The sequence below is a fragment of the Toxorhynchites rutilus genome, chromosome 1 (assembly GCF_029784135.1).
Source record: "Toxorhynchites rutilus septentrionalis strain SRP chromosome 1, ASM2978413v1, whole genome shotgun sequence".
NCBI classification, from domain to species: Eukaryota; Metazoa; Arthropoda; class Insecta; order Diptera; family Culicidae; genus Toxorhynchites; species Toxorhynchites rutilus.
The window spans coordinates 162,080,346-162,098,171 of record NC_073744.1 but is presented as its reverse complement, the minus strand read 5'-3'; the positions used below and the strand labels follow the sequence as shown (position 1 = coordinate 162,098,171).

At 33.5% G+C, this 17,826-nt stretch overlaps 1 protein-coding gene across 4 annotated transcripts in view; it reads left to right on the top strand.

The window, feature by feature from the left end:
- LOC129764592 (cytosolic purine 5'-nucleotidase) overlaps positions 1-17,826 on the top strand; it is a 117,639-nt gene that overhangs the window by 81,432 nt on the left and 18,381 nt on the right. Inside the window, exon 1 of one of the 4 annotated variants that reach the window (XM_055763826.1) lies at positions 6,759-7,106. The exons of the other annotated variants lie outside the window; for them this stretch is intronic. Within the exon in view, the coding sequence (XP_055619801.1) occupies positions 6,925-7,106 (182 nt within the window). The 5' untranslated portion in view covers positions 6,759-6,924. Of the gene's footprint in view, positions 1-6,758; positions 7,107-17,826 lie in introns of those variants that run through there. 4 annotated transcript variants of the gene reach the window in all.

Genomic DNA, 17,826 nt, shown 5'->3' with positions numbered 1-17,826 from the left:
CAAATAAACCGCCAAAATTTCTTATTTAATATCCTTTACAATATTTGCCATACAGCTAGTGATTTGGTTTGGGAGCACTTTTTACTCCCTTACCCGGGCAGGCCCTTTGGCATGTGGAGGTTTTAGAGTGCAATAAATGATTCAACGGTGGTTAGATACTCCTCCTCCTCTCTTAGGGGGGATCTGCATTACTCGAGAATTAATCAAGCAAACGAAACCAAATTAGGTATATGGAGATTTTAGGGCGCAATAAATGTTTTAACGGTGGTTAGATACTCCACCCTCCTCTCTAAGGGGGGGCTGCCATACAAATGAAGCACTAAATTTGGCTTGTGGAGGTTTTATGGAGAAGAAACATTGCTAAGGTGGTTCGACACTCCTCCCCCTCTCTAAGCGGAGGTTCCTATACAAGTGAAACACAAATTTCTGCATAACTCGAGAACTAGTCAAGCAAACGAAACCAAATTTAGCATGTGGAGGTTTTAGAATGCAATAAATGTTTCTGTGGTGGTTCGACACTCCTCCCCCTCTCTCAGGGTGGGCTGTCATACAAATGAAAAACAAATTTCAGCATAGCTCGAAAACTAATCAAGCAAATGTAGCCAAATTTGGCATGTGAAGTTTTTGGGGGTTTCGAAACGTTTGTATGGTAAATAGACACTCCTCCCCCCTCTCTAAGGGAAGAAGAGGGGAGGGGTCTGTCTTTATTCTATCATGTGTTCTGTATCAAAGATTTATTCCATGTAACGGAGAAACATGTAATTTGCAAGTGGTTGAAAAATCTTGAACGAGAATTGTGTCTGAAAATAATCTGATATTATGGCGTCGTGCACAAATTACGTAACGCGAGAAGGGGGGAAGAGGGATCGAGTTTGAACAGTTGGTGAATGAACAGTTCTGCGATTGGACTCATGAACGTGCGCTTAGTAAGAAAACGTGAATGTTGAAAGGTATTGATAACAAAAAACAAACATTCGGCGGGACGAAGTTTGCCGGGTTAGCTAGTATCATATATTATGGAATCTACGTTCATATATTGTATAAAACATAGGAGATAGATCATTTGTATGTTTTGAAACGAAACTGTAATTAATTAGATTGATCATTAATGTTCAACAGTCCAAAACAGCAAGAAATCAGGTGTTGCCACGTCACAAAAGTATTTCACTGACAACATGCCAATCTTACTATAAAATATTCTCAAACTGATGATTCTTGTTGGAAATTTTGTTAATTTTATTATAACATCGTTTAATTTTGTGTGCTTTATTCATGAAAACGCAAAAAAAGTATTCGTAGTGAGTCGAAATTTTGTTACGTCACACTGGAATGGATCGTATACTTACTTTTCGTGACGTGACAACAACCTCTGGAGACAGTTGATACTCCTCTATTTGTGGACTGATCTCAACCAAATTTTGTGGGTTGTTGTCCTTCATTGTTTGCTCAGAGAAACCCAAGTATAAAAATGTTTGAAACTATGTTCATCTGATAAACTAAAAAAATGCTCTATTTTTGTGACGTGTCAACGCTTCAAAATACCTGTTTTTCAAATGCTTGTTTCTCATAAATTACAAAATGAAACGTAGGTCTACCCACGGCTCTTCGAACAAGCATTTAATGATCCATTCAATGGTATATAGACATTGAAGTTTGGTTAAGCATGTGCAGAGATATCTTAAGAAACATAAAAATACTGAAAACCTAAAATATTTTAAGCATAATTATGTAGTTTTTTTTAAACTCGCCTCTCACAAAGGTTGGTGCAGAAATCAAATTTGTTACAAAAAATTTATGATACAACTAGTGCTTATTCAAATAACGTTTTTAATTTTCTCCTAAAACTAGATTTGAAATTGGGTTCTCTGGTGCATGACCTCGTGGTCTAAGGGTGGGTTTAGACCAGTGATATATTCATGTGGAGAAATATGATGAGATTTATAGAAATCGCATCAACCGTTTACACTAGCGTGAACTTCTATAATGAACATATTCATATTTTCGGTGAATTTATTCACCTATTGTCACAACCGTGACGAACCTCCGATAGGGCAAGCCGCATTCACCCCTGGATGTGTACATCTTGACGAATAATGACGGAGTATTTCGAGTCGCTGCCATTGGTAAACAAATAAACAAAAGGGATTGCTGCCATTGGTAAACAGATCAAACAAAAGGTACTGAGAGTGAAAAGTTGTAGTTCAATGTTTAGAAAATATTATTACAGTTAAATTGATTTTATTAAATTAAAAATAAGAGCGATCAAAGCAGATAGATAAAAATTACTGGAGAAGATTAAACGATTTTTTTAACAACCAAATAAAAACGTTATTAAACCGGAAGACTGCAGTAATTTTTTTCAACATTTTAAAAAATTCGTTTATGCGAAATGTCTAAGAGTGTCGGTCAGAAGAAGGTAGTCGTTTCCCCAACTAAGGAGGCAAGTTGTGCGCTATGTCAATCACCAGATAGCAGCAGGATGGTAGCATGCGATGTTTGTGGGCTATGGTATCACTGGTGTTTCACTAAATTCTTACCTGTTAACTGGACCTGATCACTTGATGTCACTCATAACAGTTTTGTACAAGCTCCGTGAGTTTCGTTTTGCAATAACTGGGGACATAAGAGAGATGTATCACCAAGTTTTAGTAAGAGAAGAAGATCAGCAAAGTCAGAGGTTTTTGTGGAGAGACGGCGATTCTACTAGACAGCCAGATGTGTACGTCATGAACGTTATGACATTCGGAGCAACATGTTCGCCAAGTTGTGCGTTGTACGTGAAGGATCGCAACGCTGAACAGTTTCGACAACAATTTCCTCGGGCGGTGGAGTGCATTCAACGCGAACATTATGTGGATGACATGTTATCCAGTGAAGAGTCCGAAGAAGAAGCAGCAATTCTTGCGACCAATGTACGATTTATCAATTCCAAAGCAGGATTCGAAATACGAAATTGGCTTTCGAACTCCAAGAAAATTTTATCAAAGCTACAAGAAACTAATTCAACGGAGAGAAGCATGAGTCTCGGTAATGAACTGTCGACCGAGAAGGTGCTTGGTATGTGGTGGTGTACAGCGTCAGACACGTTTACGTTCAAACTATCCGCTCGACACGACCAGGGGCTACTTTCAGGGGACCGAGTCCCAACGAAGCGAGAGGTATTACGAACTTTGATGACCGTTTACGATCCCCTCGGGCTATTGGCACATTTCTAGATGTACCTAAAAGTCCTTCTTCAGGAAATATGGCGAAGCCAAACAGCCTGGGACGAAGAAATTCCAGAAAATCTCGATACCAAATGGAGGTTATGGCCACAGGTTGAAGAAGTGCGAGTACCCAGATGTTATCGTCAAACAACCACTGCTAATATTACCACAAGTATTCAATTACATGTCTTTGTAGACGCCAGCGAGAAAGGATTTGCTGCAGTAGCCTACCTGCGATACTGTGAAAGAGGCAAAGTTGAATGTGCATTAGTAGGGGCGAAAACTCGCGTAGCTCCGCTGAAGTACCTCTCTATTCCCCGTTTGGAATTGCAGGCAGCAGTGATCGGAGCACGCCTGGCAAAAAATATCGTGGAGTCACATCGAATAACAATCTCCAAAAAAATCTTCTGGACAGATTCGCGGAACGTACTCTGCTGGCTGAGATCAGACCACAGACGATATAGTCAATATGTGGCGTACAGGGTAAGCGAGATACTAGACTCGACCGAAATCGGCGAATGGAGATGGTTGCCAACGAAAGAGAATATTGCAGATGAAGGCACGAAGTGGCAGAAGCTGCCAGATTTACGGCCCCGGAGTCGTTGGTTCCGCGGTCCAGAGTTCTTAAGAAAAGAGGAACATGAATGGCCGGAAAGCGAGAAAGATCTTGGTCAAACAACCGAAGAAATTAGAACGAATATTCTACATCACTCTATTTATGAACCTCTGTTTGTGATGGAGAACTTTTCCTCGTGGAAACGACTAGTAAGAACGGTAGCATTTGTTCAACGTTTTCCGATTAACATTTGAAATAAAATTAGTAATCATCCTATTATCACCGGACCTCTGCAGCAAAAAGAATTGCTCAATGCAGAATATACTATATATCGCCAAGTGCAGCGGCAAACATACACGAATGATATTAGAATTCTTGAAAGCAATAAGGAGTGCAGTGAAAAATTCTGCTGTCGTTCCGAAAAGCAGTGTGCTGTATAAATTATCTCCCTTCGTCGATAGCGAAGGAGTTCTGCGCGTGCGTGGACGAATTGATGCTTGTGAGTATGCCGAGCAATCTACGAAACGCCCGATCATTCTACCCAGAGATCATCATGTGACAAAGTTAATTATCGCTGAATACCACGAAAAATTTAGGCACCTCAATCATCAAACGGTTTTGAACGAGATGCGGAAGAAATATTATATACCACGACTACAAGCAACGTTCGGTAAGATTCGCCGTAACTGTCAACGATGCAAAATTCAAAAAGCAGTTCCTCGTGCTCCAATTATGGGAGATCTACCGGAGTCGCGATTGGCGGCCTTCACTCGTCCATTCTCGTACACCGGCATTGACTACTTTGGACCTATGCATGTTGTAGTCGGAAGAAGGGTCGAGAAAAGATGGGGTGTCCTTCTAACCTGTATGACGATCCGGGCTATTCATATCGAGATAGCGCATTCACTCACGACAGACTCATGCATTCTTGCTCTCCAAAACTTTATCGCACGTCGCGGAACACCCTTAGAAATCTTCAGCGACTGCGGTACGAATTTTGTAGGTGCCAGTCGAGAACTACGAGATTCTAGGGAAAAGATTGACCAAGTTAGGATGATGGAATTCTTCGAAAGCTCGGATACGAAATGGACATTCAATCCACCTGCTGCATCGCATTTCGGTGGTTGTTGGGAGCGCCTGATACAGTCAGTGAAAAGAACGTTAATGCAGATAAAGACGAAACGACTTCCAACAGACGAAATCCTCAGAAATATGCTCCTAGAAACAAAAATGATCATAAATTCCCGACCGCTCACTCAAGTTCCTTTACAAGACGAAAATTCCACTCCAATTACACCCAACCATTTTCTATTGGGTTCTTCTAATGGTTCTAAGCCCCCGATCGCATTCAACGATTCGGTTATGCTTCAACATTCCTGGAAGATGTCCCAAGCCTTCGCAGATGAGTTTTGGAAGAAATGGGTCAACGAATATCTTCCAACGCTAACACGTCGAACGAAGTGGTTCCAGCCGGTGAAGCCCATTGAAACTGGAGATATAGTGCTATTGGTGGACAATACATTGCCACGGAACTGCTGGCCTAGGGGTCGCGTCATCAGCGTGGTTCACTCCAAGGATGGACAAGTACGCAGGGGAGTTGTACAAACCATGCATGGATTACTAGAGAGACCAGTGGTGAAGCTGGCGTTTCTGGACGTCGGTTCTAATCCTAGTAAGCCGAGTCAATGACTACGACGTACTGGGGGGGGGGAGTGTCACAACCGTGACGAACCTCCGATAGGGCAAGCCGCATTCACCCCTGGATATGTACATCTTGACGAATAATGACGGAGTATTTCGAGTCGCTGCCATTGGTAAACAAATAAACAAAAGGGATTGCTGCCATTGGTAAACAGATCAAACAAAAGGTACTGAGAGTGAAAAGTTGTAGTTCAATGTTTAGAAAATATTATTACAGTTAAATTGATTTTATTAAAGTAAAAATAAGAGCGATCAAAGCAGATAGATAAAAATTACTGGAGAAGATTAAACGATTTTTTTAACAACCAAATAAAAACGTTATTAAACCGGAAGACTGCAGTAATTTTTTTCAACACCTATAGTAGAACTACATCCAACTTTAGTGATTTCTCACCAGTGAGAAATTCACAAGCGTTTACATATGCTGAATTTATTCAAGTTATATATACCTCGAATAAGTGTATCATATTTATTCTCACCCGTTTACACCTATTTTCACGTGAATAAATCCATCTATAGTTATAGATCTCCCTAATGTAAACCCGCCATAATAATTGAAATGCTAACGTTCGAGGGAATGATGGAACGAGATAGAAGCGTTGTAAAATAAGGATGAGTTAACTGAAGAATTGTTCAGAGAATTTCAACTGAATAAAAAACACAGATATCAATTTCTGGCCAATAAAACCGTACTGCTACCGATTCCAAAATCAGTACCAAGTCCCTTTATGGCACACTCAGACCGTTGCCGCCCTCCCCCAGTCTTCCGGGACCATTCCACGCGGCCATTCGGCGCCAAATTTGTCAGCCCAAACGCTCGCTCGGCATTAATATACACTTCGTGAGTGCCAATTCGCGTCGACTTATGTCTCAGCGAATCCACTTCCTGTGTCTCAATATTAAGTGTATGATACACACAGCCGTGGCGCATTATTGAAAAATGGCACATGAAAAAAAAAAGAGTTTCGTTGAACGTGACACACTGAGCCTGGTGCTGAATGCGGTCAGTTGTGTACAGTCAAGGGGAATAGATGAGATGGGTCAGTTGATCCTAACATTTTGCCTCGCACAGCAGTGGAAATCCATCAGAAAACGATAAGTCGATGCGATTGCTAGAATTTGTGAATGCATGATGCTGCAATGTTTGCAGATAAGCTACGGATGCTGCTGCTGTTCTTGGGAAGCATATCGAGAACCATTCGATTTCCGGCGATTGCCATATATATTTATGTTTGAGGAGGCAGCATGGGACAAAGTTGAATGACAATTCTCCGCGTCAAGTGTGCGCCAGTGTTTCATGTGATGGAAAACGAGACTGGAAAGATTGTGTGTGATTTGTGAGCTGACGGCCGCAACGGTGATAAAGACTTTAAGAACGCTTGATTCCGATTGCCGTTATCAACGATAACGTGGAGTGATAACAGCAGTGTCAACGCCAATCGCAAAGCCTATGACTAGCAAATGATGGCAGACAGTCTCAGCTTCAACAACAACTGGGAGGCGGTAGCAACTCCCCGTGGTATCCGCACCACGACGCAGCTAGACAACCGTAACCGTCCAAAATGGAGGAAAGACGTGCCCTCATCCAATTCCAGCTTTGACAACGTCTGGGGCTTTCACAGCCAACAGCCGACATCGGACGAGTGAGTTTCCCGAGAGACCTTATGTGCTTCCCTTCTCTTGACACCTTCTGTACCCTTTACACAACACACGGTTCCGAGGTTTGTGCAGTGGATTTTATGTTCCGCCAATCGCACCCGGATCTCGGGTTGGAACGGTGAAAATCACACCACACGTGTTGATAAAAATTATGACTCGAGGGGAATTGAATCTTGGTTACACACCTTCGTTATCGATTCGGAGAATTCGGCAGGTGCGAAACATATTCCTGTCTTTCCTGTGATTTGGCCTGAATCGAAAAAAGTGTTCCAAAAACAAAGCCTTGAAATCGAAACCAACGGTAAAATCGTGATTGTGAAAAACAAGGCAAGCAGCTTCGAGTCCCCGGTTGTGTCTCCATGATCGTAATCATCATTTGCTCCGGTTGGGTATGTCCCTCGCGACACCGACTTTTACGAGCTGCCGAGAGTGAAATGCGATTAGGCCGGAGTCTGTGAGTTTCATTGAAGTTTCTTTGCCGAAGCAGTTCAAAGTAGTGATATGATTCATTATTTGGCAATGTGAATGACCTGCTGCATCAATCATCATTTTAGGCTTCAGAGTTTGAGTTTTAGACTTTGACTCTGACCCGGATTCCATATTCAGATTGTCAGCATCCCGCATCTAACATTAGGTTCCCGATTTCAGATTTAGATTCGAATCCATATTTCATTTCCAGTTCTTGATGTAGGATTTTAAATTTAGATTCCGAACTCCTGTACCGTATTCGTATCTAAATTCAGATTCAGTTTTGATTCTGTTTTCTATATTCAGATTCGTTAGAAAATTCAGATTATTTCTCAGATTCCTATGTACAGACTCAAATTCAACATCTGATTTGAGATTTCTTAAACTAAAATTCAGGGTCAACCGCGTATCCCTGAATCTGAATTCCAATGCCAAACTTTCATCCGTATTATAAATTAGGATTCCAGATTCTAGATTCAGATTCCGAATGTGTTTCCCATTCACAGATTTGGATTCCAAATCTGAATTCAAATTCTTTAGAATCTAACCGGAGTTTGGATCCAGATATACATTTGCATCCAGAATCCCGATTTCTAATTCAGAATCTGTTTTTTAGATTCAAAATTCTAGTTTCAGATTTTGTTTGCGTTTCCCATTCACAGATTTAAATTCCCAATTTGCATTCAAACTTTTCAAAATTAAATTTGAATCTATGTCCACATTTTGGACTCCTGAATTATTTTTTAGATTCTGATTTGCGATTCAAAAATCAAATAAACTCCGAATTGAGATTACAATTCAAGTTCTAATTAATAATTCGGATTCTTAGTTGAGAATTTAATAAACAAATTTACGTTCGAATTCCAAATTCAAATTCCTATTTCGTTATCTATTTTTATATTCCAGATTCGAAATTCAGATTCGGATTACATTTTCCATTCGTAGATTCAAATTCCAAGTCTGAGTTCACACTCGTCAAAATCTATTTCTCAATTTCTTATTTATATCTTGATTCTGAAGTCCAGTTTTCCCGATTTCTACATTCAGATTTAGATTTCAACTTTTTGATTCAGATTTCCATTTACGAATGTCAATCCCAATTTCCAAATCCAGATTCCCGATTCAGAATTAAAATCCCATAGTCAGATTCCGATAGTATTGTTCATACCAAAATTAGGATCCAAAATCTTTCTGATCTAACTTTTAATTTGAATTCCAGTTTTCAGATTCCATGTTTCCGATGTTAGTCCATCCCGTGAATATTGATAAATCGATTAAATAAATTTCAATCCAGAATCCAGATTCAAAATTCAAATTTCAGACATAGATTTCAATGTTACAAATTCAGATATAAATTGTTTCTTTAGGCAACTTTGGTGCTTTGGGATTCCGATTTCAGTGTTTGGGAACAAAATGTTTAAACTCAATTTTAAACTATTTCTATTAAAAAAATCTGTTTTCCATGTCAAACAACTCTTTGGGATTGATTGAACTCCCCTGATCACCCAACGCATCTAAATATAATTAGGAAAACTTGTTTAAAATACCTACGAAATGAACCCGAAAAAATAAAAAAAATTAAGAGAATTCTAAATCCGAATATTTAGAAATAAAAAAACAATTGGATCATAAAAAACTGGAGATCTGGAAAATCTTAAAATGATTGAATAATGTAGAAAATAGTTATGTAATCAGTGGATTTCAGCAATATAGCTAGGCTTGGTTTAATAGCAAAAATCAGAAACTTTAAAAAAATCTAATTAGTGAATAGATAAAATAGATAATTGATGAGATTAATGCTATTTTATTGATGCTATTGAATTTAAATCAATGTCTGGTTGCAGTAACTTAAAAGGTTTCACCTTACACAGTAATGATTAATAGAATTTTTGAAAAATGAATGAATTGAAAGAAAATCCTGAATCTTAACACTCGTAAATCTGAAACTATTGACACAAAAAGAAAATCGAAAATTCAAGGGTTCAAAATGTAGAAAAATTTAAACATGCTGAATTCGGATGTTAAAAAGTTTTTAATTTAATGTTGAGTTTCAAAAATCCACAAAATCAAAAGAAAATCAAATTCTGGAAAAGTTATATTTAGTAGTATTTAAAAATGGAACTCGTGATTTAAAAGCTAGCAAATCTTGAGTGTTAAATAAAATATGAAATTGAATTCCATAAATTCAAATCTCAAAACCAAAAGAAAGCATATAGAAAACCGCAATTTTGTCAATCTCAAATCCAAGAAATCCAAAGAATCTAAAATAAAAAATACAAAAATTTTGAAATTTGAAATGCAGATACGAAAAAATGTACAAAACTGGAATTGCAAATATTTGAATATTGAATGTCAAACCTAGAAAATCTAGAGTATTTAAAATTAAGTAAAGTTTAATCCAGAAATCAACGAAAAAAATGAAAACATAGAAATATAAATCCTAAAATGCATCAATCTTTAAAATATCTATTTCTATATTAATCCAAAATTTGTCAATTTAATTTAAAAAAAAATTATTTAATTATTTAAAAAAAATAAAAATCTAAATTTAAAGAAATGTCATTTTGAAAATCAAACTTTAAAATATTTCAAATTGTAAGGGTTAGCAATATAAAAAATCTTAAGGCTATAATTTGGAAAAGTAGAGGAACAATCATGAATCCAAGAATAATTGAATCTTGTATTATGAACAATTTTGGAAATTCAAAAATATAAAAAGTGTAGAACATAAAAAAAGAAAATCGGAAACAACAATCTAAAAAACCACAAACTTTGAAATCTGAGGAATTATGAATATAAAAATCTAGGAAAATACAACTATGAAATCAAAGGAACAATCGAAAATCAGTAACTTAAAAGGTTTCACCTTACACAGTAATGATTAATAGAATTTTTGAAAAATGAATGAATTGAAAGAAAATCCTGAATCTTAACACTCGTAAATCTGAAAATATTGACACAAAAAGAAAATAGAAAATTCAAGGGTTCAAAATGTAGAAAAATTTAAACATGCTGAATTCGGATGTTAAAAAGCTTTTAATTTAATGTTGAGTTTCAAAAATCCACAAAATCAAAAGAAAATAAAATTCTGGAAAAGTTATATTTAGTAGTATTTAAAAATGGAACTCGTGATTTAAAAGCTAGCAAATCTTGAGTGTTAAATAAAATATGAAATTGAATTCCATAAATTCAAATCTCAAAACCAAAAGAAAGCATATAGAAAACCCAATTTTGTCAATCTCAAATCCAAGAAATCCAAAGAATCTAAAATAAAAAATACAAAAATTTTGAAATTTGAAATGCAGATACGAAAAAATGTACAAAACTGGAATTGCAAATATTTGAATATTGAATGTCAAACCTAGAAAATCTAGAGTATTTAAAATTAAGTAAAGTTTAATCCAGAAATCAACGAAAAAAATGAAAACATAGAAATATAAATCCTAAAATGCATCAATCTTTAAAATATCTATTTCTATATTAATCCAAAATTTGTCAATTTAATTTAAAAAAAATTATTTAATTATTTAAAAAAAATAAAAATCTAAATTTAAAGAAATGTCATTTTGAAAATCAAACTTTAAAATATTTCAAATTGTAAGGGTTAGCAATATAAAAAATCTTAAGGCTATAATTTGGAAAAGTAGAGGAACAATCATGAATCCAAGAATAATTGAATCTTGTATTATGAACAATTTTGGAAATTCAAAAATATAAAAAGTGTAGAACATAAAAAAAGAAAATCGGAAACAACAATCTAAAAAACCACAAACTTTGAAATCTGAGGAATTATGAATATAAAAATCTAGGAAAATACAACTATGAAATCAAAGGAACAATCGAAAATCAGTAACTTAAAAGGTTTCACCTTACACAGTAATGATTAATAGAATTTTTGAAAAATGAATGAATTGAAAGAAAATCCTGAATCTTAACACTCGTAAATCTGAAAATATTGACACAAAAAGAAAATCGAAAATTTAAGGGTTCAAAATGTAGAAAAATTTAAACATGCTGAATTCGGATGTTAAAAAGCTTTTAATTTAATGTTGAGTTTCAAAAATCCACAAAATCAAAAGAAAATAAAATTCTGGAAAAGTTATATTTAGTAGTATTTAAAAATGGAACTCGTGATTTAAAAGCTAGCAAATCTTGAGTGTTAAATAAAATATGAAATTGAATTCCATAAATTCAAATCTCAAAACCAAAAGAAAGCATATAGAAAACCCAATTTTGTCAATCTCAAATCCAAGAAATCCAAAGAATCTAAAATAAAAAATACAAAAAATTTTAAATTTGAAATGCAGATACGAAAAAATGTACAACACTGGAATTGCAAATATTTGAATATTGAATGTCAAACCTAGAAAATCTAGAGCATTTAAAATTAAGTAAAGTTTAATCCAGAAATCAACGAAAAAAATGAAAACATAGAAATATAAATCCTAAAATGCATCAATCTTTAAAATATCTATTTCTATATTAATCCAAAATTTGTCAATTTAATTTAAAAAAAAATTATTTTATTATTTAAAAAAAATAAAAATCTAAATTTAAAGAAATGTCATTTTGAAAATCAAACTTTAAAATATTTCAAATTGTAAGGGTTAGCAATATAAAAAATCTTAAGGCTATAATTTGGAAAAGTAGAGGAACAATCATGAATCCAAAAATAATTGAATCTTGTACTATGAACAATTTTGGAAATTCAAAAATATAAAAAGTGTAGAACATAAAAAAAGAAAATCGGAAACAAAAATCTAAAAAACCACAAACTTTGAAATCTGAGGAATTATGAATATAAAAATCTAGGAAAATACAACTATGAAATCAAAGGAACAATCGAAAATCTAAAAATATTCAATTATAATACAGGTCGGACTCGATTATATACAGTTTGAAAAAAAAAAAATTTTTTTTATCATTCAAATATGACTTATTTCAAGAAAAAATGTAACCTGTCAGCGTTAAGGTAAAATTTAAGTGCTATTATAAGTACAGTGGGTAAAAATAGCGTTTTTGAAGATTTTACTTGAATTTTCACCAGGAATTGTTTATGTCGATATTGCATCGACATTGAGAAAAATAGAAGTTGAGTGAGCTTCAATTTATTTGATAGAAACAACACATTAAAAATTACTAACTTTTCAATTTTCACTTCCAAAATGTTATTTGATTCCACTAATTTAGATGTTCCACTACTATTACCTTTACTTTAAAGAATTAGCTTACGTAGCGTACTTTTTTGTGCAGAGCTAGTTTGAGGCAACAGAGCCCGAAACAAAAAAAAGTTCTATAACTCAGTCATTGTTGAAATTCGAACATACACGTAGAAGGATTTTTTTTTCATCAATTATGATCCTCTATCATCTCCTGAGAGATTCTGGAAAAAAATATTTTATCATGTGAGAAAGGTGTTTTCTGACTTTAGGGGGATGAATCAAAAACTTAATTCTTCTTTTATTTTCAATAAACGAAAAATATATGAGTAAAAAACAAATAGAAAAACTTTTTTTTTAACTCGATTATATACAGGATTCGATTATATACAGTGAAAATAAATCGAAAACTGTATATAATCGTGTCCGCGCTGTACTATGAAAAATTTTGGAAATCCAAAAATACAAAAAGTAAAGAAAATAAAAAAAATCAGAAAACTTAAAATTTTTTTGGAAATGAAAAAAAAACAAAAATGTAAAATACCACTCAAATGTTATATCCGAAAAATATAGCAAACTGAAACTCGTAAATTGAAGATCAAAATTCCTAATTCCCGAGATTTCAGGTTCTCAGTTGTCACAATTCAGATAAATTTTGATTGCATACTAGCAGTTAGAATTCCGAAAGTAAAAATTTCAAATATCAGAAAGCTGTAAATATAGTTTATAGAAAAATCCAGACAATCTAAGAAATTTGGAATCTGAAATTAAATTATTGAAGAATTAAATATAATAAAAACTAGAGAGAAAAACTTAGGAAGCCCAAATTATATTATTGCAATTAAAACAAAATTGGAAAAATGAAACCCAAAAAATCGTAAATATAAAAAAACTAAAATTAGAAGATTATGAGATCCAATAATATATTGGCCAAGAATCTACTACATTTAAATAAAAACAAAAATTAATTAATTAAAACTTCCTGATTAACCTGAAATTCCTTTAAATAAAACCTTTGGAAAATTCTCTTGTCTAATCGATTTTTCTTATTTAAAAAAAATTAATCAATTTGAAAGAAAAGTCTAAAAACTACGATTTTCTAAAACATAGAAACCTAAAATTATATTTCAAAAAAGGAAACAGAAGAAACATAAAAATCCAATTTCTACTGATCAAAATAACTCGAAAAACTAATTCATACCTTAATAAAAAAAAAGTAGCAAAATTGAAATCTAAAACAATTAAAATTGATTTTTTTATCTCCAATACACAGACGGTAACGAAATCTCGACTCCCCTTTCTCTTCCCCGTTTCTCGCGTTACGTAATTTGCCCACGACGCCATATCTCTAAATCTAAAAAACCAACGTTTTAGGTGTTGGATTTTTAGATCTGAAAAGAAACAGACAACTAAAATTTTGTAGGTCTGATCGATTTTTGAGTTTTTTCAACTTTTGTTTGAATAATCTTCATTGAAGAACTATAAGATTTACAAAACGTTGGTCAGAGAATGAAATTTAGGAATTTACTTAGGTTTTGTTTAAAAATTATCAAAGAATTTTTTGGAAAAAAATTTCATTGAAAAAAAATTTGAAAATTAAAATTCATTTTTCTCGCAAACATATGCTTTTAAAATTCTGAAAAAGAAATAGATATAAATAGCCCTTAAAATTTCCAACAAGTTTTCCATAAATCGGACGATGGGCACATTTACATGGAAAAAGTTTTTCGAACAAAAACTTTTTCATGTTTTTTTCGAAAAAATGCTACTAATGTTCAATTTGTTACATTTTTATGTATAAATTATCGCATTTTGAATGCTCTGCAAACTTTTCTCTATTTAGAAACATGTCAAGAACATGTCAAACGTGAGAATTTACACACAAAAATGTTTCGAGCAAAACATTATTTTTTTCAGGAGTCTTCACACAAAACTGACTTATATTCTAAAAACTATAAAAGATAGAAAGTTGACGCCTTCGACAAAAGTTTATATTTTAACAAGATCTAAAACTTTGTCGATTAAACTATATTGCTATCTTGACTTTAAACAAAATTAGGATTCGTTGTTTTTTTTTTTCAAAAAAAACATGGAAAAGATGTGAGAAAAACTTTTTGCCTGTAAAGGTGCCCATCTTCGGATGTATGGACGACCTGTTGATAATTGTACGGTCTATTCACACAATTTGTTTGAGAATTTAAAAAAAAATACGTTTTTGAGAAAACTGAATTTTAGTTTTTGAAAAAAAAAATTTAGTGTAAATTAAAAACAATTAATTTTTAAATATTTTTTTATGAGAATTTGAACGATTCCCTATAATTTCTTCTTTGACCAAAATATTGTAAGTCTTATAGTTTTTAAGATATAAATTTTTGAAAGAAAAAAAATAAAAAAAAGCTTTGGCCCTTTTTAAAAAGTAGTCTAATTATTTTTGGAATATTTCAAGTATGCAAAGTTGCTTAAATGACCAATATCTTTACACCCAAAACGTTTCACTGCAATCTGAAATGGTGCTGCCAATGACCAAGGTGAGGTGGCGTGAAATCCGTCATCTGTAAAATCCCTAATTCTAATTTTCAAAATGTTAATCCAATTTGAAAAAAAAATACATTGCAATAAATCGGAACGTCTAAAACCCGCAATCTAATTTGGAAGAATCGCAACACTCGCAAATCTATCCTAAAAATCTATACAAATAAATCCGTTATTGAAAACATCAGAAGGTTCTAGAATTCGAAGATTCTAAGAGCGGTCTCATCGCCCGATGGTGTTAGTATCGCAAGAGAGATTACTTATCGTGTAGTAAATTCTCGTAAACAGCTAATTTGAAAATTTCAGCCGAATCTGATTCGTAGTTTTGTTTTGAGCGTGTGTGGAAGCGGGCGTGTCCGCGGATTTTAGAAAAATGGAAAAAATGGAAATTCCGCCGTGGAAATTGGTCGAATTGCACTACAAACTGCTGCCCCATCCACTGTATTCTCCAGATTTGGCCAACGTGTTTTTGTTTTCAAACAACTCGCCACTCGCCGGGGAGAACTTTGAGTCAAATGAGGAGCTCATTGCCGCCACGAAGGCCGGCTTTGCAGACCTCGAGAAAACGTATTTTTCAGATGGATTAAAGAGACCATGTTGAGAAAAAAATCACCACTTTTCAAAAATTTTTGTTTTTTTTTCTTGTAGTACTTATCGGACTGCCCTCGTAAGATAAAAATAACAAAATAAAATATAAAATCCCTCTATATAGGCGATAGAAAATTTCAAAAAGAAAATTTTATTTCTTAAAATCAATAATTTCAAAGAAAAAGTATGCACAGATTTTGAAATCAAGGAGTTTAACAATTTAAAAAAAAATTAAATTAAAAAAATTAATTTTAATAAACTAAAACTTAAAAAAAATAAAATCTTGAGATTCTAGAAACATAAAAGTTTTACAAACCACAAATTGAAAAATTAAAGTAATCTAAAATAAAGAGAGCTACGAAAGGATTAGGATAGAAAAAAAAATTGAAAACATAGATTTAAGTTTAGAAAATTGATTTAGACAAATTTTAAAGTTTGAAGAATTCAAATAATCAAAATAAAAAATCGAAATTTGGAGAATTTAAAAATCTTAAACATTCTAAAATATTTGTCATTATTAAACTTTGAAAAATATGAAATAAAAATCTAATTAACCCAAATAAATAAATATGCAAATTTTTGAAACAAATCGTAAACTGGAAAAAACGTTAAATCTTGAAACTTGAGACAATCCAAATTGTAAATGTTTACAATTTGAAATTATTTTAGGGCATTCAAAAACAAAAAGAGATCTAGAATAGTCAACAAATTAGATTGAAAAAATCTTAACATTCGAAAATTTACAAGAATGTATTTGTTGAAAAACCTATACCTGATGAACTATATTTTGAAAAAAAAATCTGATTTTTTTTTATTTTATGAAATAATATCCAGAAAATCCGTAAAAATTGTAGTTTTTAAAGAAAAATATCAAGAAGTTTAAATTCTAGAGTGTCTAAGCAAGTACATTTCGAAGTCGAGTCGATAACGAGCCTTCATGTATCATTGAAAGGGATCGGGTTCAAATGACTGCTAGAATGACCTCATGAATTGCCAAGACACATTTATATTTCTCAAAAACTATTCCTCTTGCCTGGAACAAAATTTGTAACAGAATTTAGAACCTAATTTCATCCTTTTCAGAATCAAAGATCCGGTCAAACTATCAAATAGTTTATTATACTGCAAGAGCACGACTGAAGATCTTACTGGAGCGCTGAAATATGTCTTTGGATGGATAGTCACTGAATATCAGTTTCATCTCTCTACATAACTTTGTTTCAACAAAGCTGATTTGGAAATGAAAATTGCGCAAGGTGCTCCCTGTTACGATTATAACTTCACCACTCTCCTTCCAAAAATTTTTGAATTAAACTCTGTTTTCCTTCTTTTTCAAACTTCCTACTGTTTGTCGCTTTCGGTTCAATTGGCTTAAGGCGGCATTCTATCTAGCCAACTTGCTACATGCTACAAGTCAATGGCACTTGACCCATTCCAGCGCGACGTGACAACGGTTTGACTCACTAAAAACAGTTTTTTTTCTCGTTTTCATGTATACATCACACGATTTCCAAATGGTAAACGATTTTAAAGTGAATTTGAAGAAAATTTCCTACAAGAATCTTCAGTTGGAGAATATTTTGCAGTTGAATTCGCTTGTTGCCAGCCCAATACTTTTGTGACGTGACAACACCTGTCTTTTTGCGGATTCCGATTTTTGAACATTAATGTTGTATTTTCAGTTCCGTTTCAATACATACGAATAAACTTTGTTCTATGACTTGGTAATGAAAGATGAACGAAGATTCCTGTACACTCAGTTTTTCAAGAAACTCGCAAGAACATGCATTTTGACGGCATGCATTTTGTGACGTGACAACGCGCTCTGTGCGAATAAACAGTCTCCACGAAGCGTTGTCACGTTACACAATCTATAAGTTGTATTAACTAAGATTTTCACCGTATTGTAGCAAGCGATATACTATTTTTTATGTTTTTTTTTATTATTCTGAATACT